Consider the following 21968-nt stretch of genomic DNA (forward strand, 5'->3'; position numbering starts at 1 on the left):
CCATGATTCATTGTTTATGCCCATGTCCCATTTTCCCCTCCCCCCGGCCCTCCCATCAACCCTCAGTTTGTTCTCTGTATTTAAAAGTCTCTAATGGTTTGCCTCCCTCTCTGTTTGAAACTGTTTTTTCCCCTTCCCTTCCCGCATGGTGCGCCATTAAGTTTCTCAAGTTCCACGTATTAGTGAAAACATATATCGTCTTTCTCTGCCTGACTTATTCCACTTAGCATAATACCCTCCAGTTCCATCCACGTTGCTGCAAATGGCCAGATTTCATTCTTTCTCGTTGCCACGTAGTATTCCATTGTGTATATAAACCACGATCTCTTTATCCATTCATCACTTGATGGAGAATTAGGTTCTTTCCATAATTTGGCTGTTGTTGAAAGTGCTGCTATAAACATTGGGGTACAAGTGCCCCCGTGCATCAGCCCTCCTGTATCCCTTGGGTAAAGTCCTAGCAGTGCTATTCCCGGGTCATAGGGCAGATCTATTTTTAATTTTTTGAGGAACCTCCACACTGCTTTCCAGAGCGGCTGCACCAGTTTGCATTCTCACCAACAGTGCAAGAGGGTTCCCGTTTCTCCGCATCCTCTCCAGCATCTCCAGATTTGTTCAGTTTAGCCACTGTGACCAGCGTGAGGTGGTATCTCAGTGTGGTTTTGATTTGTATTTCTCTGATGAGGAGTGACGTTGAGCATCTTTTCACGTGTCTGTTGGCCATCTGGATGTCTTCTTTGGAAAAGTGTCTATTCATGTCTTTTGCCCATTTCTTCCCTGGATTGTTTGGTTTTTGGGTGTTAAGTTTGGTAAGTTCTTTACAGGTTTTGGATACTAACCCTTTATCCGATATGTCGTTTGCAAATATCTTCTCCCATTCTGTTGGTTGCCTTTTAGTTTTGTTGATTGCTTCCTTTGCAGTGCGGAAGCTTTTTATCTTGATGAGGTCCCAACAGTTCGTTTTTGCTTTTATTTCCCTTGCCTTTGGAGACGTGTCAAGCAAGAAATTGCGGCAGCTGAGGTCAAAGAGGTTGTTGCCTGTTTTCTTCTCTGGGGTTCTGATGGCTTCCTGTCTTACATTTAGGTCTTTCATCCATTTTGAGTTTATTTTGTGTCTGCTGTAAGAAAGTGGTCCAGGCTCATTATTATGTATGTCGCCGTCCAGTTTTCCCAGCACCACTTGCTGAAGAGACTGTCTTTATGCCACTGGATGCTCTTTCCTGCTTTGTCAAAGATTGGTTGGCCACACATTTGTGGGTCCAATTCCGGGTTCTCTATCCTATTCCATTGGTCTATGTGTCTGTTCTTGTGCCAGTACCATACTGTCTTGATGAGTACGGCTTTGTAGTAGGGGCTAAAGTCTGGGATTGTGATGCCTCCAGCTTTGGCTTTCTTTTTTAACATTGCTTCGGCTATTCAGGGTCTTTTCTGGTTCCATAGAAAGTTTGGAATTATTTGTTCTAGCTCTGTGAAGAATGCTGTTATTTTGATAGGGATTGCATTGAATGTGTAGATTGCTTTGGGTAATAATGACATTTTAACAATATTTGTTTTTCCAATCAATGAGCGTGGAATGTTTTTCCATTTCTTTGTGTCTTCTTCAATTTCTTTCATAAGTTTTCTGTAGTTTTCAGCTTACAGATCTTTTACATCTTTGGTTAGGTTTATTCCTAGGAATCTTGTGGTTCTTTGTACCATTGTCAATGGGATCGATTTCTTTCTCCCTGAGACCAAGAACATGACAGGGATGTCCACTCTCATCACTGTTGTTTAACATGGTGTTGGAAGTCCTCGCATCAGCAGACGACAAAATGAAATAAAAGGCGTCCAATTTGGCAAAGAAGAAGTCAGACTTTCACTTTCCGATACTCTGCATAGAAAACCTGAAAAGACTCCACCAAAAAGCTGCTAGAACTGATACATGAATTCAGCAAAGTCGCGAGATATGAGATCCGCGTACAGAAATCTGTTGCGTTTCTATACATCCATAATGAAGCAACAGAAAGAGAAACCAAGAACTTGATTACATTTGTGTTGTTTGAAGCCATGAAGTTTGTGATAATTTAACAGGCTTCGCTGCCCCCAGTGCAGCCCCCACAGGCAGCCAGCAGAGGGCAGCAGCCACCAACAAGCGGAACGAGGCAGGCCTCCCTGGGGCCGGAAGCCAGGACCGCAGGTCAGGTCCGCTCACCGCTGGGTAAAGACCGGGGACCAGAAGGGAGCATCCTGGCTACAGGCGTGTGTGTTTTCTGTGGAAGTTGATCGCACATGTAAGCTGAACGGTTTTCTGTGCGTCATCCTTCAGTAAAAATGTAGGGGGAGAGCCAGGAGGGCGTAGAAGCAGGGGACGAAAGAAAGGGGGTTGAGAATGGGACACAGCAGATCGATTACTTAGCAGAGCAGAGGAAATTAGACCTCAGCGTCTACAAGGTTGCCTTTTCCCCAGGGGTGCATCCTGGCCGGCTCCTGGCAGGGGCAGCAGACGCCAGCCCGTCTGAGCAAGCCAGGCTGAATCCCTGGGCTGGTCCGGGTCAGTGCTTCTGGTGCCACACACTCTTCGGCTAAAAGCTGTGTGAGGAGCAGTGAATGGGCTGCTTGCTGTGGACATACCTGTGGTCCAGAAGGCACTCCCTTACCTCCTCCACCAATGCGTCTGCCAGCTGGACTCCAAGGTCCATGCAGCCCAAAGGCAGAAAGGCCCAGTTGTCAGTCTGTTGCTTTCTCCATCCATCTACCCATGCGTCAAATAGCCATCATTCCGTCTAACCACCCACCTCTCTGTTTATCCATCTATCCATCCATCCATCCTTCTATCCTTCCTTCCATCCATCCATCCATCTGTCCGTCCATCCCTCACTCACTCATTCATTCATTCAACACTTTCTGGTGCCTCCTCTGCGCCTGGCACTGCACCACTTCCCCTTACTGGCCTGTTTTCTGACAAGAGCTCACGCTTCTTCACTTAGCCGTGGCTCTTACAAAACATGGACAAGTAAATGAGTGTTGCCTGAGTAGGGGACACACGCCATCTGTGGTAGGGGGTTATTTTAAGGGGCACATAAATGACTCCTGGGGACCTGTCACATATGAATGTGTGGGGGTGGTGGGGAAGTGGGTGCCCCGGAGCAGGGGCTCTGAATCCAGTCTTGGGCTGGCGACACCCCTGTCCCAGGCACACACCCCGGCCAAGCTCTGTTCCAGGGAATCTCACGGCTGGTCGGGGATCCCAGGACTGGGCCTGGCCCCAGTGGCCTTCGGAACCACCGTCACAGCTGTGTGCTTAGTCAGTGGGCAGGCACACTTGGGGGGGCGGGAGGGGGGCTGCGGAGACTGCAGGGTGCATGCACCATCTAAAGCACAGCAGCCACCAGGGGCTCCGGTCATCTGGGAGGAAGTGACAGGCTGCAAAATAGGGCTGTGTTGTCAGATGGCTCGAGAATTTTCAGGAGAACATGCAAATCTGGGTTTTTATGTAGGTTTACTTGCTTTTTGCATATTAAATCAACTACAAAAATGAGCAAACGCTGAACCTGCCAAACGGATATTGTATCGGGCTGGATGTAGCTCACGGCGGCCTCCGCCTGTTTGGGGGGGGGGGGAGAGCAGAGCCCCCAAAGCAGGTGCCAGCACGAGTGCCCTCCCCGCCCCAGACCTCAGGCCTCTGCGGGCCGTTGCCCATCACTCTCCTGCTGTGGGTGGGCACGCCACTCCGGGACCAGTAGCAGACAACATTCAGCGTTGGGGGTCACAGGGCCTGGGTTCGAGAGACGGCTGTGTCGCTACCTTGCTGTGTGACTGCAGCGGAGCCCTGACCCTCTCTGGGCCCCATTGTTGCTGAGATAACAGTGCCGGCTGACGGGCTGATCTCTTCCAAGGCCAGAAGTCGGGTCTCTGTGGCATCATCTCTCGGTTTTCCTCCACCCATCTCTACCGACCCCATCCAAACCCTACCATCGCCCTCCTGGATCTCTGGAACACCTCTCTTTGGCTTCCCATCCCACTGCAGACTTCACCTGACAAATGCAAAGACCTCAAAATGTGCATCAGATCCCATCTCTGGGCTGGTTAACACCACCCAGCCCCTGCGGTGGCTTTTACCGCCAGGCTCCAGGTCCTTGGGTCGCCTGGGAGCCCTGTGTGAGTCGCTTGTGGCTACCTCCCCTACCCTGTCTCCTGCCTCCTCCCCTGCCCCGCCCCGCCCCTCCCCTCAAGCCAGCGGTCCGCACCCTGCTGCCTCCGGGCCTTTGCACTGCCCTTCTGCTACCTGAACTGTCCTGCTGCCTCCTTGTTACTCAGGCCTCCAGGGGCCTCCCGGACCAACCGTGTCACACTCTGTTCTGTTTCACCAGTGTCTCTTTCTTCCTCTGAAACTATCTGGTTCTGGGTTCCATTTTCTGGTTAAGCATCTCACACTTTCTGTAAGAAGTCATAGCCTGGGGGGAGGACTGGTCTGCTTTGTCCACTGCTGTCTGCTTGAACCCTGCACGAATGAATATCTACAAGGTCCGGGCGCCAGTCTCGGCTTAGGTGCTAAGGAGCCCTGTGACCTCGGGCCAGTCACTTGCCCACTCTGAGGCGGTTTCTTCATTTGACAAACGGGGCTAAAGATCCTACCAGGAGCCCTCATCGTCCTTGCGATGCTGTCCCCGGACGTTGCCTTCATGTCTAGACTAAGGAAGCGGTTCCAGAGCTTGAGAAGGATGCTCAGGGCATTGAGCTTGTGCTTCGCTGATGTTCTTGGGGATGCAGGAACGTGAGCACTAGGGGGCGCTCAAAGCCCTCCCTGGTGCCGGACGCACGTGAGGCGGAAGGAAGGTCCTCGGCCAGCAGGGCTGTGTGGCTTTGCTGGCCTTGGGTGTGAAAAAATACCTTTCCTTCGTGAAATGGTTGTGTTTCTAGGTGGTAGTTTTAAAAAGTGTGCAGACGGGCCCCAGTGAAAACACCGGCAATCCTAGGTGGGTCCCCGAAAGGGTTGGGGACACTTTAGGTCCATGGAATCCTCAGTACTGTGTTGGGTTGGCGGGACCGGGGGTGGGAACTTGAGGATCGCGATGGCGGAAGAGGCTGCTGGAAAGGCGTGACCACGACTCCCATCCCAACATAAACGCAGGTGCACACACACACACACACACACAGAGGCACACACGTGTGCACACCGCCCAAACATCAACACACATGCACACGTGTGCACAGGCAGACACGAGCACATGCAAAACCACACACGTGCACACACGCTCTTACAGGGCGAGGGAGTCCCAGGAACATCTAGAACAATCCACGTGTCTGACACGGGAGGAAATGGATGCCTATGATCCCTCCCAAATGTGTAGCTCGACCTGGGGGCTCCGAGGACAGCCGCCCGGCTTCCTGGGGCGAGGGGCCGCACGGACAGCGCTCAACTGAAGTTAAGTGGTCGTGTATCCAAATTTATTTAGTTGAGTGAACCTTCAGCCGCGATCCTCTGCGGATTTGTGTACACGCTCTTTTTTTTTTAAAAAAAGTGGTTTCCATTAAAGGATTTTTGGTAATCACCTAATTTTTAATACAATGTTTATATACAAAATCCCCATTTCAAGCTACTCACTGTACAAGAGAAAACAGAAGCATCAGACCGCACGAGCTTAGCAAATAGCGAAAATCTATGGCACCTACGGACTTCGATCACAGTTGGCGACTTAAGGGAATCATATCACACCCAACCGCATGTTCGAGACAAACACTTTTACGTTTTCTTCCGTTTCTTTGGTGAAGCATTTCCTGTGTTTCTCTCGGTGCTTGAGAAACTTCAGGTAATTGGTTAGGGTAATTGCTGCAAATTTAGAGTGCTCATGTCATCTAGGAGACTTGTTTTTACAAGCGTTAAAGTGGTAACTGTCCAACAGTAACATTCCTGTAAGTAAAAATATAGAGAAGTGTTACCAAAATAGAAGGCTTTATTAATACAAATCTTTGGTAGTAACAGTATTTTAAATTCCTCTCAATGATATCTGGTTAACTAATAAACTCCTTCCACGTTTGAGCTACAGAAAAAAACCCTCACATCCACCATAGAATTGATTAAAAACCCAATAAATATTCTAAAGCTGCGAATGTTTTCCTGATGCCTTAAGACTTCTTGAGACCTGAAGCCGTCTTTAGAAATGCCTCCGAGGTCCTCTCTCTCTGCTCATTTTCCTGTCGACCCGGTTCTCTTTTCTTTTCGCTTTCTTTCTGTCCCACCAAGAGGACGAACTCGGCTCGTGGTGGCGGGGCAGGTGTGTGGCTGGCGGTGGGGGTGGGGACCCCGGAGGTGCGGGTCACCTGCTTCCTCGGGGACACCCGAGCCCTGCTGTGCTCCAAGAGCAAATTCTAAACTCACAGGCACCTCTTTCTGGCCACAGTGACTCGGTTTCTGAACTAACCGGAAACAGAAGATGAAAAGCCGTCGGACTTTTCTGACCCGGAGGCAGGTGATGCCTTCTGGGACTGGTGTCAACCTCATTTTTCCATTGTCCCTCCAGTACCGCACGGTGTTTGCCCCGATGCTTTGGGACACCTTTTCGTCTCTCTAAAGGCATCAGGCGGGGTTAGAAAAGACGCTTTCTGGAGGCCTCTGCTCACGTTCCGCTGCAAAGGAAACCCACGGTCCCCAAGAAGTGTTTCTGCAAAGCGCCCGCATTCCCGCGTGTTATCACCCTATCCCCAGCGATCATTTTGATTATCCTTGAATACTAAAGATAAAAAAAATTCCCTGCGTAACAGTTTTGTGCAAAACCGAGGAGGAAAAAAAAAACAGAAAAAGAAGACAGGAAGAGGTTGTCCTATCAGAAGGTGGGCTTCCAGGTTCTCGGCGAACACAGGAGCCCCGGGGGCCGGCGGAGGGGGCCCGGCGGCCTGGAGGCCAGGGGCAGCTACAGGGCGCCCCCGGGGTACTCGGGGCTGTCCAGGCCGGCTTTGGGGCCGTGACTGTTGCAGGGCTCTTCCTTCTTCCGGTCCTTCTCCATCCACGTGCCCAGCAGCCGCTGCTTGCCCTGCTCCTCCCTCATGAACAGCTCCACCATGAGGACCTTCTCCTTGTGGATCTGCTGGCTGATGTCCTTGGGGATGTCTGGGATGACCCAGTCCACAAAGTCACTCATGAACATGACCAGGTTCTGCAAGGACAGTCGGTGTGTGGGGGGTGGGGAGGAGGGCCCCCGCCTGCACCCCGCCCCCCCTCCACCGCCCCCGCCTCCACCTGCGCCCACCCCGCCGGTCCCAGCCCACCTCAGACACATACTTTGGGCTCCCCGGGCCTCGGTTTCCCACAAGGTATAAACGAGGCAGGAAACCAGCCAGAGGGCCATCCGGGAATGGTGGCTGACGCCTATAAGGGACCTGAGCTCAGTACACAGCAAGTTTCTGAGTGGTTCTGACTCGCGGGGCTGGGAAGCTCAAGAAAGGATACGATCGGCCTATAACGAGCGTCAGGCTTTAAGGAGAGTAGGTAAAATAGATAGAGGACAAAAGGGGATGGAACCAAGTCTCTGATGATTCCACAGCCCCTTCTTCACCTCGCAAGGCCTCCCAGGGCTACCCGAAAAGTCCGCTCCCTCCCTGGGGAAGTTTCTGGTGCGCAGAAAGCAAGTGATGGGCTTTTACAGAAAAACCGAAATCTGTTTTTAAAACTCTTGTCCAGTGATCGTTTGTCAGCACATCCGGCTGAGTTAGACACCTTGTGGATGGTGCTGGCGCCCTCCCTCACCCTCTTGCCTTTCCTGGGTGGTGCCCCCAGCCCCCAGCTGCGGCCACTGCTGGCTGCTGACGCTCACACCTGCCTCCTCTCCAGGGAACCGCCCCCTCCTGTCTGCCTCTTCCCGGCCTGAACGGCCTGCAGCCAATGACCAGCCAAGACCGGAGGACAAAAGGTGCTCTCTTGCCTCAAGGTGGGCCCACGTATGCTGGGGCTCATGCTCTGGAGCTCTCGCGAGACCAGGTGAGGCTGTCTCCCGCTGAGACTCCCTCTCCGCTGCACTCCCTTCCCCTCTCCTGGGAGGCTTCCTCCAGTAACCCACTTGCACAGAATCCTTGTCTCAGGCTCTGCTTCTGGTAAACTCAGCCCCAGACACTAGTTATTCCTATTGCAGAGTGTTCTGGAAAGCTGACAGGTGAGGCAGCACAGCCTCAAGGAAGGGGGGGGGGGCAGAAGTCCCGCCCGCAGCTGCATTGTGTGTAAAAGGCAGAGCGGAGGCTTGAACCCAGTTCTTGGGATTCCAGATGCAAGTGGGACACACGTGAATGGAACCGTGGCTGGGCCCACGTGGCTAAGGATGCTCCCCCATCTCTGGGACCTCAGGTGCTGTGTGTACCAGTGTGGTCCCCAGTCTGGGGTCCCATCCACTGGGAGTCACTTCGGCCTTGGAGTTAAGCTGTCTCCTCCCTAGAGACCAGGTGGGGCTGGGTCCCCCGGCTCCTGGCTGGGGTCTGCAGTCAGCGGGGAACCCACTGGCCTCCTGCCTGTACTGGTCCTGTCCTCTGGGGACGCCTCCTGATACACAGAGACAGTGAGAGGCCGAGAGGGGAGACTGTCTCCTTCAATAAAAGCCACTTATATGGAGCTATGGTGACCTCAGGTCCCTTCCTCGGGGGCCTCAGAGTAAGTTCCCCAGGCCTCTAAACGTCCCCATTGCTGGCCAGCTCCTGCCTTCCGACCCTGTCCTGGGCTCACGGTGCTTCCTCAGTGCCCAGTCCTCAAACCTTCTGGAAACGGGGACCTTCCGCACCTGGAAGACAATGACAAAGGCCAGCCGGGCTGCCAGCACGGCCCAGAAGTCCTTGGAGATGTCATACTTGTGCTCCGACCACGGGGGCTCCCGGTAGTCCTTGTACCTGTGGAGATGGCCGGGCATCAGTGTGGGTCTTCGAGCAGGAACCGGGATTCCGGCTGGCGCCCTGCGGCCTCAGGAAGGCCTCGGCCACCTCTCCAGCCACCACCACCGCGGGCGGCCCTCCCTGGAGGAAGAGGCTCCAGACCAGCCGCTCACACGGTGGGTGGGTCACTCTCGGTGTTGGAGGGCGGGGCCTGGACCCCCGAGGGCTGGGCAGGGCCCGAGGGGCTTTGTGCAAAACGCAGGCACCGCAACGTGGCCCACGGGCCCATCCATGAGCTCACAGCAGGCGACTCTGGGACCATCCGGTCCTGGGGTTCCAAACTTTTTTATTTTGTAATGTTTGTTTATCTTTGAGAGAGAGAGAGACAGAGTGCGAGCAGGGGAGGGGCAGAGAGAGAGGGAGACACAGAATCCGAAGCAGGCTGCAGGCTCTGAGCTGTCGGCACAGAGCCCGACGCGGGGCTCGAACCCACTAACTTCGAGATCATGACCTGAGCCGAAGTCGGACGCTGAACCGACGGAGCCCCCCGGGCGCCCCATGAGGTTCCAGACCTTTAAAGGCAGCAAAGCCCTTCTTCCTAACAGGAATCTCACCTGAGACTCTAGTGGGTCACACAGAGCAAGTGGGGGCGCCTGGTTTCCCAAGCCTGGAGCCCCCCAACCTCAGCCCAATGCCCACCGTCCACAAGACCCCCGCTGGGTTCCATGAACCCCAGGTTTGAAACCCACCTCTCCAGTCTCTCCTGTCTACTGAGGAGACTGCTGGAAAACAGACCAACACACATTCTCCGAAAGCAGCCCAAGTATGAGGTCAAACACGTGACTGGTGGGGACAGGACCCGCCAGTCAACTGTCCCCCTGCCTGCCGGCCCCACGGGACCCAGCACCGCAGGGGCACCTCCTTCCTCTCTTCCAGCTGAAGCTTCTTGGCTGTCCCCTCCTTATCTCCACGTTACACCAGCCCATCCCCCTCCCTGGGTTACCAGGTGTAGACGCTGCCCGCTGCCTGGGCGGACACCCTCTCCCCCACTGACCCTCGTTCCACGGAGCACCGTCCTCACTGCCTGCCTGTCACTGCCCTGCCATCGCGCACTGCCCCCCCCCCCCCCCGCTTCAGAGGGCCCGGCCCGCCCTCTCGTTCTCAGAGGTCCCCAGATGACCAGTCTGCGGAGGCGGGGTGAGGACGACAACCCAGGGTCCCGCCTCCACCCAGGCCCTCCAATTTCAGGGGGTGCTGTTGGCTTTAATGGCGCTGACCCTGTGCTACGCATGGCAAAGGCTTCCCCAAAGCCATCAGAGCTGTGGTGGGGGCGGTTTCCGGGGGCCCGGGCTGTAGGTGCACCTGCTGGGCACCGAAAAGCTGAGGTCCAGTGGAGGGGACCAGAAGAGTAAGCACCTGGCTCTGCGGGCACAGCCCTGGCCTGCATCCAGAACCAGTGACCGCCTTGCTGTGTGTTCCCGAGCAACGGCCTGGCCCCTCTGGGCCTCAGTTGCCATCTTCTCAGTCACACTAGAAGCATTTATTGAACAGCTACTACATTCCAGCCCCCGTTTCAGGGGTGGCCACTCAGGAACCCACTACAGACAGGGCCCCTCACCCACGGAGCTTTATTTCTGGAGCGAGCTGGATGGGAGTCTCTGAGGAACCACTCCGCACTGAGCTGCCAAACCCAGAGACAGGACCGGGCGGGGGAACGCGCACTTGGGTGCCAGCTGCACGGTGACACAGGACTCGCTCGACCTGCTCTCTGATGGGAACAGGCAGCCCCTGTTCTTCCAGCGTCAGAGGCCACACACACCTGCTCCTCCCTTTCCTTTCTGTGCTGGAAAGTATGTTTGGGCCCCCTGGCAAACTCCTACGCATCCCTCAAAGCCCACTTACAGACCTGTCCCGATGCCACCTGCTGCCGTCTGCACCGACCTCTATCAGAGACGGTCTCACTCTCCCCTTCCCAGCTCTGCCTGCCAGCCCCCATGGGGAGGATACTAACGCTCTGTCTGGGGGTGGCTGTGACGATCAGATGGGACAGTGCCTGTCTTGGTGCAGGGATAACTGTTAGCCAGCAGTGATGACAGTTCTCAGTGCTGCTCCGCGTCTCTCCACACCCGCCGCCCCAGGCTGGCGCACCCCCTGCCACCAATTCCTGCGAGAGGCAGCGTGCGTGGGTGCGGCTGGCAGAGGCCCGGAGCTCCCAGGCCCGCGGTGCAGGGTCTTGGCCAAGGGTTGGGGTGGGGGGGGTAAGGCCTGGCTGGGGCCTGAATCCCAGGGAGCGGAGCGGTCTTCTGAGTCCATGGGGGAAGAAACAAGACACTTACAAACGGGTCCTGGCCCCTCCCCCACGTGGCCAGGACCCTGGGCTGATGCATGGGACAGAGCTGCTTCCTCAGCCAGTGTCTGGGACCCAACGCCCGGTTCCGGAAGACCGAGGCTAACCTCGTAAATGGCAACGCTGACATTTCAGAGGGAATTTCTGATAACGTGAGCACATCTCCGTGCCTTCTCTGTTCGTTATTATTCTTGCTCTAAAACGGACCCTTAGCAGCGTGGGTCAAGCCTGTGTGCTTAGCGTGGAGCCTTCAGACAACACAGACGAGGCGCTGGTGGAGAGGAAACCCAGGGGGCCGGAGGCCCCCTTCCCCACACTTCCAGCCCCCCACGCCATTCCCCCCCCCCCCAGGTCACCACCCCGAAGCTGGCAGCAGACCATTCCGGGCCTTTCCTGGGATTTCCGTGCCCGGTTCCGAGCCCGCCGAAGCGAGTCGGTGGGTGGGCTTCTGGGAACCGGGCTATGTCGCGGGACTGGCTGTGTTACGCGCCTTCTCTACCTGGCCGGCCTCGCTCTCACTCGCTCCTTTCGGCTGCCGTCCCCGCCCTGGCTGTCGTCACGCAGGGCCAGCCGCGAGCGCCTGCTGTCCACAGGACCTCCGGAGCCCCGAAGCCAGGCAGGCCTGCTTCCCTTCTCCAAAGGCCCCAGTGCTGCTGGTTTTCCAGTTCCTGGGCCTGTTTTTTCTTGCTGCCGTCGGTACCCTGGAGCCTGGCAGTCGCCCCCCACCCCCGCCCCAACTCCCCTTCAGTCGGTCAAGGTGATGGAGACGTATGAACGAGCCTATCGGACTATGTGTAAAGTGGGGCAAGGACCCGCCGAGCTCTACCGCGCGGGCTCCGTGGCTGGGCTTTTGGCCTCTGAGGTCTCGCGTTTCTGAATCTCAGCTGAGTCAGACGAGCTCACACCGGTTCCCTCCTCCCTGCTTTTGTCCGCATTGCCCCGCCCTGCACTTACCACCCCCACCTCCCCCCCCCCCCACCTTCCACCCTTCACCTGCCTCCCCTCTACACTGATCTGCAGCGAGGTCCCTGGATAGCTGGGACCGTGCCACCCGCTCCCGGGTCCGCAGACCCTAACCCAGGCGTGGAAGAGGCCCAGGGAATGGCCAGGTCTCAGCTCTGCCCCCCATGCCGGATCCTGTCTCCATCTTTCCTGGGGTGCTCCTTGCACACCCCCCAGTGTCTGGCCATGGGGGGCCCCCCCAGGTCTGGCCGTCTCATCCATGACTTCTTCTCCAAGTCAGCGCGCCCAGTCTTCCTTAGGGCTTCTCAATTCTCTAGCCACGACCCCACACCCTGGCACGTGACCCAGGTCTAGCCTCTACCCTCTGGCCACAGTGCTTCACTTAGGAATGGGCAGGCCAGCGAGACTCAACCCCGACTCTTGAGAAAGACGTTCTGCCCCTGGCTTGGCTGAGCAGAGAGGGCGTCTTCACTGCCCGCCAGAACACAATACCACCACGGAGTAAGGCAAAGCTGGGAGGCAGTGCCAGAGGGGGGCCGGATGGCAAGCTGTGACCCCTGGATCCAGCCATGCCTGAAGCTGTCCTGGCCTTCTTAAAGGAGCTCACAGGGGGCACCTGGGTGGCCCAGTCGGTAAACGTCTGACTCTTGATTTCACCTCCGGTCATGATCTCACAGTTCATGAGTCCGAGCTCCGTATCCGGTTCTGCACTGACAGTGCAGGGCCTGCTTGGGATCCTCTCTGGCCCTCTCTCTCTGGCCCTCCCCTGCTCACGTTCTCTCTCTCTCTCAAAATACTAAATAAACACGAAAGCAATTGCTCAACGACCAAAGGAACCAATAAAGCCCCTCCTGGTGCCACCATTCTGGGGCTTGCCCCTGAAAGAGCCCTCACTCGAACTGGGGTTTGCCCAGAAGCGCCCCAAGAGAGATGCTGAGAGCCGTACCTGCAGATCTGCACCTCGTAGCCCAGATCCAGGGGGTCGTTGGGGGCCGTGCCGTTCTGGAAGTCACTGACGTTGAAGGAGGAGAGGGTGTGGTTGACGAAGCCGTGCATGGTCCCGTTCTGGCTGTACATGTACAGGTACACCAGGCGAGGGATGAAGTCAGACGTGAAGGAGATCACGAACGCCTGGGCCAGGGGACAGTGGGGTGAGCGCAGGCCCCCGGCTGTTTGTGGGGGGGGGGGGCTCGCCCTGAGCGGGCCTGGCCATGTGACCCTCTGCCCACGAGCTGGCCATGTGAGCAGCGTGTTGAGCGAAGAAATGAGAGTCCCAGGCACTCCCGGAGGCCCCCCTGGCAGCCGAAGGGGAGGGCCTGGGGGCAGGGAACAGGACACCCCGAGCAAGGCGGCCCGGGGACAAATGCTGCCTCTCACCGGCTGTGTGGCCTTGGGTGGGTCACCTAACCTCTCTGTGCTCCGCGTGCTTCGCCTTCCTGGCTCGCTTGAGAGGGAATGTGGGAGTAGAAAGGTCTTTGTAAATGGCCATGTATTCCAGAGCTGTCTCTGGGGGCAGACCGTGTGGTGCCAATGGCAGGGCAGGGCCCCGGAGCCTGACAGCCTCAGGTGAGGTCCAGCCCGGCCTCTTTCTGGCTGTGTGGTGGTGGGCAAGTCGCCTGACCTCCCTGTGCCTCTGTTGTCTCGCACGTAAGGTGAGCCATGACAGCCCCCGCCCTGAAGGTCGTGTGTGTGAATGGGTGGATGTGTGCAAAGAGCCTGGAAGGGCCTGGAACATTCTAGATGCTCGATAAATGTTAGCTGCCATTACTACTGCTGTTGGTTGTTCCCATGAGATGTTTCCAGCTGCTCACAGCACCCCTGTGCCCCAGGGAGACTGTCCCCTGTTCCAGCACCACCCTCCGCCTCAGAGCCCTGTGCTCAGCCACCCAGGTCGGGATGAGGGGCTGTCGCTGTCCAGGGTGCCCGCTCTGCCCGCTGTGGCCCTTTAACGAGGGGTTTCAAAACCTCGACTGGGCAGGGGGGCGGCCACCGGCAGGGAAAGCAGTGTCGGAGGACTCTGAGGGTCCCTTCTCCGGGACTGAGCTTTACTTCCTGTGCTGTGGGGGCCCGATCCCCAGGCCTCGCCCTGACCCTGACCCTGACCCCGACCCCGACCCAGCATGGTGCAGGCCCCAGGCTGTGCCTACTCCTGAGAGCAGTCGCCTGTGTGCAAACAGGCAGCTTCTGGGGGCTCAGGTGAGGCCAGCAGGCGGAGGGCCGAGGGTCCCAGGGTGGTGGACCCGTGAGGCTGTCTGGGGTTTGCACGCCTGGGGTTCAGCCTTGGGCGCAGAAGCATGTGTTAGGGACCACCGGACAGCTCAGCCCAGGGCGGTCCTGGCCCCAGCACGGTCACGTGGACCTAGATGGGCGGCTGCAGGGGAGACTGAGGGCTGGTTGGCATGACAGAGGGGCCACTGCCCTTCTAACCTGTAGGCTCAGAGGCGGGAGAGGGCGGGAGGGTGGGTGGCACCATGGGGCAGGAAGGTGTGGATGAGATTCTGGGGAGGAGGGCTGCCCGGGCAGGAATCTGGTGGGGAAAACAAAATGCTTTGCAAGCTCCAGGTGTGTGTGTGGGGGGGGTGGGGGTGTGGGGGGATGGCAGGCTTCGCCCCCTTATCTGCATGTTTCTGCGTTTCCGGAACCTCTGAAGAATAGGCATGCGTTTTATATAAAGGGGAAAAGCTACGTTTTTAAAAGAGGAACAGAATGATTGCTACGGAGTCATTTCTGTCTTCTCTCTCTCTTTCTCTCTCTGTCATATTCTCAGGACGCTGGGGAGAGAGTGGACTTAAGAGCCAGGGTGGACATACGGAGAATTTGGCTCACGGTTATAGAAAAAGGTCGAGAAGAACTTGCCATTCCCATCCACGGCTCGTCCCAACCCCTCAATACGACCAAGGGACGTGTCTAGACAGGAGATGCTTCCGCCAGGCTGGGGCTGCACCGGAGTCGGAGGCAGGGACCCCACCCAGCTTCCCTGCGAAGGGTGCCCCGCCGCGTGTCAGCTCGGCCGGGGCCTCCACTCGGCAGATGTCCCCGGCGTCACTTACGTTGATGATGACCGCCAGCTTCCCGACACCTCGGAGAATATTGTACCAGATTCCTGGGGGAGGAGAGCAGCGGTTTCAAGACCCCCCCCTTGCACCCGGATCTCAGTGACTCGGGCTTGCCGGCCAGTGGGCCCACTGTGATGCATGGTGGTGAGGAGATGTTCTGGAGCTCTGGGCTGGGGGGGGCGGGCGGGCCTGGCTGACGACAGAGCTGTTTGTAATTTGCAAGTTGTAGCTTCTGAAAGAGGTGCTTCAAATCAGCTGCTGCCTCTCCCGTGAACCTGTTCACACTGCTAACTGGCGTGGATAAAGCCCTTCCTTCTAGAGAGACAAGACTCACTTTGGGTGTGGTTCCTGCCCCTAAGGGTCCAAGCCCGCGAGGTTCGGGTGTGGCCCTAGGAGGTTCGGCTGTGGTCCTAGGACTGTGTCTAGGGACAGACCAGACGTAGTGTCAGGGCCAACGAGCAGTACCGGGGCCCCTGGCTGGCGACGCCGGCCTCACGACCTGAGTTTCACGTGACAGCAGCGAGGTGCGAGACGCTTCCCGTCCGGGAGCCCCGGTTTCCGCCAGCCCGGGGTTGTCCTGTACCTAATCACGGCTGAGCAGAGGGGGCCCCGCCCAGCACCGGACAAATGCATGTTCCTCTGCCGGCCTCCCCAGCAGAGGTGAGGGGAGCAGGGCCCGGGGAGGAAGTGCCCTGTCTGAGGGCCCCGGGCGGCCTTGCCCCTTGGGCCCCTGACTGCCCCCCTCCTCCTCCAGCCTAGCGGGGCCCTATCGGGCCAGGCACGTGTCATGGGCAGCTGGTGGGCTCAGAGCCCAGTCCCGGTGGTCCCTCCCTGTCCCGGACCCATCTGAGATGGGGACAGAGGTCTGGTGCTCCTGTTGTTGTGCAAGAGGACGGCGGGGTGGGGTTCCTGCACCCAGGGCGGAGACCGCTGCAGGCATGGCCAGGGAGAGCTACACGTGGGCATTTCTGCCCTCGCGGGGGGCGCTGGGGGGCCACCTGGGCCCGTGGTGTCTGCAAAGACAGCAAGAGTGCAGGCCTGCGGGGCCCAGAAGCGGAGGCCGCAGGCTCAGACGCAGCCACTGAGCTCCGTGCCGCAGACCCAACTCCGCCAGGCCGCGTGGGAAGCGAGGGTGGCCTCCCCGCCTCCGGTGAGCAGCTCCAGCACCCGAGGGAGCCAGGACCGGACCTTCTCCACGACCGGGGAGGCTCTCAAGGCGCCTTCCCGCCGGAACGGCACGGGCGGGCACACACCCTGCCTGTCTCCCCTCACGGGGGCCGGCGGGGATGGGGGTGAGCGGGCCGCGGCCCTGGCAGGGGTGACGCGTCCCCGCAAGGTCACCTGCCGGTGCTTCCTGCCTGCTGCTCGGGGCTGGGAGACCCTTCTGCAGACTCCGGGCTCCCGGGCGGGCTGCGGGCCGCGAGCTGCTCCTCCCTGCGTCTCTCCTGGCGTCCAGCGTGCTGTCTGGCACCTGGGGGCTCGGCGCTCCCGGGTCCACGTTTGCCGAGTGCCCGCAAGAGGGCGGAGAGCCCTTCACATCCTGGCACGGGGGTGTTTCGTCGAGCTCGCTCACATGCGACTTAAAAAACATTGACTGGTGCTTGCAAAGCAGGATGATGTGTTTTTAAAAACCTGGACCCGCAGCCCCTGAGAGAGAGAGAGAGAGCGCCCCGCTCTGGTCCGCGGGGGCTGGCACGGCGCCATCGCTGTGGGGGCGCCCCCTCCTGGCCGGGCCACACACTGTGGTTCTGTTCTCTGCAGGCCGGAGCCACCACGGAAGCCTCCCAAGTCCAGTCCCCGCTGAGCGGGAGGATGGGTCATGGACGAAGGGAGTACCCGCTGCTCTGTGCCACGAGAGCATCCTCTGGGCCTGCTGTTCACTCCTTCACATGGCCGCCTGGCCCTGCGGGCTCTGGGTTTGAGACCTCGCAGACGAGGCGCTGGGCCATGGGTAAGCCTGGCACTCCCCGGGGAGGCGGACCCGCCCGAGCGCAGTGCGGGGAAAGGAGACAGGTGACAGGCCAACGGGCCACAGGAGGCAAGCCTGGGCAATGGGAATGTTGAGGAGCCCGGCCCACGGGCCCCAGGATGTCTCTGTGTGTCCGGACCCGAGATCTGCCGGGGGACCCCGTGCCGAAATCACGGGGTCTTGTTCAAGACGAGCAAACCCAGGACGCCAGCCCCGCCCGCAGGGTCAGTCTCTGTCTGCGTCTTGACCGTCCCTCTGAGCTACTCGGCCACACGCTGTAGAGAGCACACGATGCTCCAATGAGCTCCAGATACGAGACGAAAACCTTCCGGCTCCTTGAGAATCTCGGCGGGTGGTGCGGTCTCAGTCTTCAAGGTGTCCCCGCCGCACCAGGGGACGCTAAACCCCATTTCCGAGAACGAGACGGGCAGGTGTTCAGTCTCGCCTGACCACACGCGGTGCCCAGGAGCTGAACGCGGGCCTCGGCCGTTCGCCAGGAAGGCTCCAAAGAGCCTGGTGTCACAGGTCAGGGCTGGGAAGGTGGGGCCGGGATGCCCCTGGCAGGGAGCTGGGTCCCCGCAGCGCCTCCCCTCGGAGCCGCCCCTGGCGCCTGGGCACAGGCCGTGGGGGCCCCTGGGGCCGCGTGTCCCCTCGGGGCGCACACGGATCACAGGAGCAACACAGAGGCCTGTTCGAGGAAAGGTTACGGTGAAGGAGCCCATAAACACCCCGTGAAACCCCGGCAGCTTATGCCTCCAACCAAGCAGACAGGAACCAGGAAGTGAGCAGCTGACCCGTAAGAACGGGGAGAAAAGGGGAGCCGTGGGCAAAAGAATGAAGACGGGCGTCCCAGCCTCACTGGCGGCGGGCAGGGAGGGGAGGTGGCCCAGGCGCTCCCTCTCAGCCCGATGGGTTGGCGAGTTTCAGGACGCGGCCGCAGGGGAAGCACTGACAGGCCAAGGGGCCAAAGCAAACACACACCCGCTGTGGGCTTGCCCGGGGCCTTTGGGCGCCTGAGAATCAGGCCTTTGTCGGGGAGGCCACACTCTTGTCTTTACGGCCACAGGGCTCCAGAATTCCCAAGGGCTGTCCAGGGAGCGCCTGGCAAGCGGCCCTTTCCTTTTGGGGACTTTGGTGTGCAACGTAAGCTTTTCCAGGCAAAGCCTCTTCTCACGGACGTGCACAGGAACGGGAGACCGGGGCGGGGGTGGGGGGCGCTGGAGGCTTCCCGTCTCCGGTTCCCGCTCAGCGTTGTTAACTACCTGGCCTCAGTCTCCCCGTCCGGTAAATGGGACTGAGGATTTCCCCAAGCTTCCACGAGAGGTTCCTCGGAGGACCCGACACTGAAGGCCCCAGGAAATGGTCAAGGCCCCTCCCCCAAACCCGGCGTAACCCTCCAGGTTCATCCTCAAAGCGTGGCACTGTCTGAGTCGTCCACATGGGTGACAGGCGTTTCCCACAAGGATGATCCAGGGCCAGGTGCCGGAGAAGCCCCCACGGTTCAGCAAGATTACATCTGCCCTGATGGCGTCCCGCCCTGGTCTCAGGAAAGTGACAACTTGCCTAACAGGCCACTCAATCTTTGTGTCTTCTGTCACTGAGCACAGACGGGCCGTTCTAACTAAAGTTCTGTGAAACGGGACTTCGATACATCTTTGTGATTTTCCATCTCATTTCAAGATACAGTGGGACCTTCCTTGCCTTCACCTTGAAAACGGGGTCCTGGTTTAGTTAAGTCGACTCACGTGGAGAGAATCATCCTCACGGGTGACACTGTGGTCAGTTCCCACGATCCCCACAAGCGCGGCCTCCCGAAACCCTCAGCCTCTCTCCTGCGCCCCCATGAGGAACCCTTAGTGACTTGGGGTGAACACCCCGTGGGCCCTGACCCCACAGGCAAGCCATGCAGTGCCCTTCGTGCGTCAGTGGGAGGGGCCCCTTCCTGCCTCCCCTTTCCTGTTTGTGAATGCTGACTGAATACACGACACGCTGCAGACTGCCCATCTGTCTAGCTCTGTCTGTGCTCCGGGGGCCACACGGACAGGAGAGGGGTGGTGCGGAGGGCCTGGGAGAGCACGTGCACCTCGGGGACCTCCTCGTGCAGCAGGCTGCGGGGACACGCACACATCCGAGGCACTGACGCTCTCAGGAGGCCCGGGGCTGGGGCGGGGGCGTGCAGGAGCCTCGACGTCTCGAGCCCCCCACACCCGGCCCCCGAGTCTCCATCCAGCACAGGCGCGGCAAGGAGCCCAGGGGGACACGTGCCTGACCCCACTCCTCCGGCTCTGGGTCAGGCTCCTGGGGAGCAGGACTCCCTCCCCAAACCCGGCGTGCCCTGAGAGCCAGCTCCCGAGGGTCACTCACCGATGTCCTTGGCTCTGACGGCCACCGGCCTGCGGAGCTCGGTGACAAACTTTTTGGCGTCCAGGCGGATCTCGATGATGTTATTCAGCAGCGCGAACAGTGGGGCCAGGGGGAAGGACGCGACGAACAAGGTGACAAAGCCAAACTGGATTACTGCAAGGAGAGCAGGACAATTAGCTCGTTGCCGTGCCCCTCGGTCCCCACAGTGGGACCCCGTGGCGGCGGCCCCCAAGGCGGATCTCCAGAGTGGGACCCCACGGCCGGATGCACGGCCCCACGTGCCACAAGCTGAACCGCGTGGGCTGGGTCTGGCTCGCGTCCTGCCTCTGACGTGGCCCCTGCACCCACACAAGAAGGGCCCTGGGGACACACCCACTGCCACCCTGGGTGACCCCGGGCTAGGATGGGGCTGTAGGGAAGATTCCACATTTTGCTCTGGCCCTCAGTGTTGACCCCAGAATAACGGGTATGCACTCGCTTACCGAACATCTCATCCTAACAGATCACGGGGAAAAGGCCCTGCGCGCAGGAAGGCCCAGCCTCGGTGCCCTTGCCGTGCCTGGGCTGACAAGGGCCTGGCGAGGGCAGCCCTGAGCAGCCAGGGGTCCCGCCACCATCCCTGGTCTCCCAGAGCCCCGTCGTCCCCTCCCATGGGGCCTCGGGGAGCCGGCGGGGCCCACTGTCCAGGACGGTCTGCCGCGTGTCCCTCCTCTTGCCCATCACCCTCACGGTCAGCAAGCCGGCGGTGGGGCTTCGCCCTCGGGCGCCGCGGCCAGCGCGGAGCCGGGCTCCGGGGAGAGGTCAGGTAAAGGTTGCTGCACGGAACCGAACGGGGGAGGCCGGTTCAGGAACTGTACAGTATGTCCAAGGGCCCTGGCTGCCAGGCGGTAAACAAGGAAGCCGGCAGAATGTCACCGTGTGCCCGGCAGGCTGAGTGTGGCCATTGTTAGCGCCGCAGGTGGGGGCCCCAGGGGAGCCTCCGTCTGGGAGCCGGGCCGCTGGCTTCTCCCTGGGCCCGGGGGCCTCCGCGGGACGCTTGTATGGACGTGGCCTTGCCTGAAGGCGGCTCTAGAGGTGATGGAGGCCTCAGACGAGCTTGGCTGTGGGCCCCGTGTGGGCTGCTGGTGCCCGAGGCCGTGGGGTCCCCGCTCCCGCCAGGTGCTGCCTCCTGTTGGTGGATCTCGAAGCGGGCAGGGGAGCCGGAGATGGCTTGGGGCTGGGCTCCCAGCGGCGCCTTCTTTCCGGTCTCGGGCGTTGTGTGCCACAGGCGTTCAGGGGGGTCCGTCCTCCAGGAGGAGACTGGCGGCGGGTACGGCGTGGGCCACAGGGTGGGCCGCTCCCCGGGTGGGCAGGGGCCTGCCCAGGGTCTTACCGTACCCAACAGGAAAGCAGGACGTAACCTCCGGCCGCCCCAGGAATCCAAATCTGGGGGGGGCACCTGTCTCCCAGCCGGTGACGGGCCACTTTTCTCGCTGCCTGGTCTCCCGCTGGCCTCAGGCAGGCAGGGGTGACCCTCCTCCCGGACCCCAGGGCTGAGACTAGACAGCCAGGGAGGGAGCAGACCCATGGGGGTCCATGGAGGTCCACGAGGGCGAGGGAGCCCCCCGACCATCTCTGGTTCATCTTGGATTTCGTTGCAGGAGAAAAGAGAACGGAATCTGAACATGGCACCGTCTCCAGTTTTCAAAGTCTTAACGTGCTTTTCCTTCTGAGTCAACGGCGAGGTGCTTCTTGACAAATCGTCAGGGGAGCTGGGTAGGACACTGAGCTAGCAGGAGAGGGGCACTCGAGGGGGCCACGCTGCCTTGTTCGGGTATCTGTTACCAAGGCTAGGTCCCAGGTCCCACCCTGCACAGACCGGTCCCGGAGCCGGCATTTAAAACGTGCTGTCCGTGGTGGCCAGGGGCCCTCCACTCTGGGACCCCTCCGCCGGGGTCTCCCTGACCACCTTTGCTTGTCTATTCTCCAAACGCACATGTACGAGTGCCCACCATCTCAGCCCTGGGGTCCGGGAGGAGGGTCACCCCTGCCTGCCGGGATCCGTTCGAGGTGTAGGGGGTACGGCCGTGAAGAGAAAAAAGGGTCCTGCTGTCACAGGACTTCCCTCACTCCGCCGGGGGATAGAGGCGAAGGCACGACGGGGACTTGAGAGGCCGGCTGGTGCCAGGTGTCAGAGCAGGGGAGGAGGCACAGGGTCACAGCTGGCAGGGCAGGGGCTGCCCCTTTAAACATGTGGTCAGGAAGACCCCTCTGGTGGGGTCTGAAGGGAGAGAGTAAGTCACGCAGGTATTAGGGAGGCAGGGCACGGCTAGTGCAAAGGCCCCGTGGCAGGCATGAGTGTTTGGGTAACGGCAAGGGGGCCGGTCTGGCGGGAATGGAGGGGGGAGGTGGGGCCGAGGGGCTCCAGGTGGCCGTGCAGGCTGCACCCGCCCTTTCCCCA

The 21968-nt window shown here is 59.4% G+C and overlaps 1 protein-coding gene across 16 annotated transcripts in view; it reads right to left on the reverse strand.

Annotated features, from left to right (window-relative positions):
• Window positions 1-5405: 5405 nt before the first annotated feature.
• Window positions 5406-21968, reverse strand: part of ANO1 (anoctamin 1) — a 157607-nt gene continuing 141044 nt past the window's right edge. For 13 of the 16 annotated variants that reach the window (XM_053202797.1, XM_053202801.1, XM_053202796.1 and 10 more), the window contains 5 exons: window positions 19529-19681; window positions 15190-15242; window positions 13086-13270; window positions 8742-8847; window positions 5916-7133 (listed from right to left, as the gene is read on the reverse strand). In XM_053202797.1, coding sequence (XP_053058772.1) covers window positions 6891-7133; window positions 8742-8847; window positions 13086-13270; window positions 15190-15242; window positions 19529-19681 — 740 coding nt within the window. In that variant the 3' untranslated portion in view covers window positions 5916-6890. The other 3 variants (XR_008290220.1, XM_053202802.1, XM_053202804.1) reach the window with 3 other exon arrangements.

Source organism: Acinonyx jubatus, chromosome D1 (assembly GCF_027475565.1).
Source record: "Acinonyx jubatus isolate Ajub_Pintada_27869175 chromosome D1, VMU_Ajub_asm_v1.0, whole genome shotgun sequence".
Lineage (NCBI taxonomy): Eukaryota > Metazoa > Chordata > Mammalia > Carnivora > Felidae > Acinonyx > Acinonyx jubatus.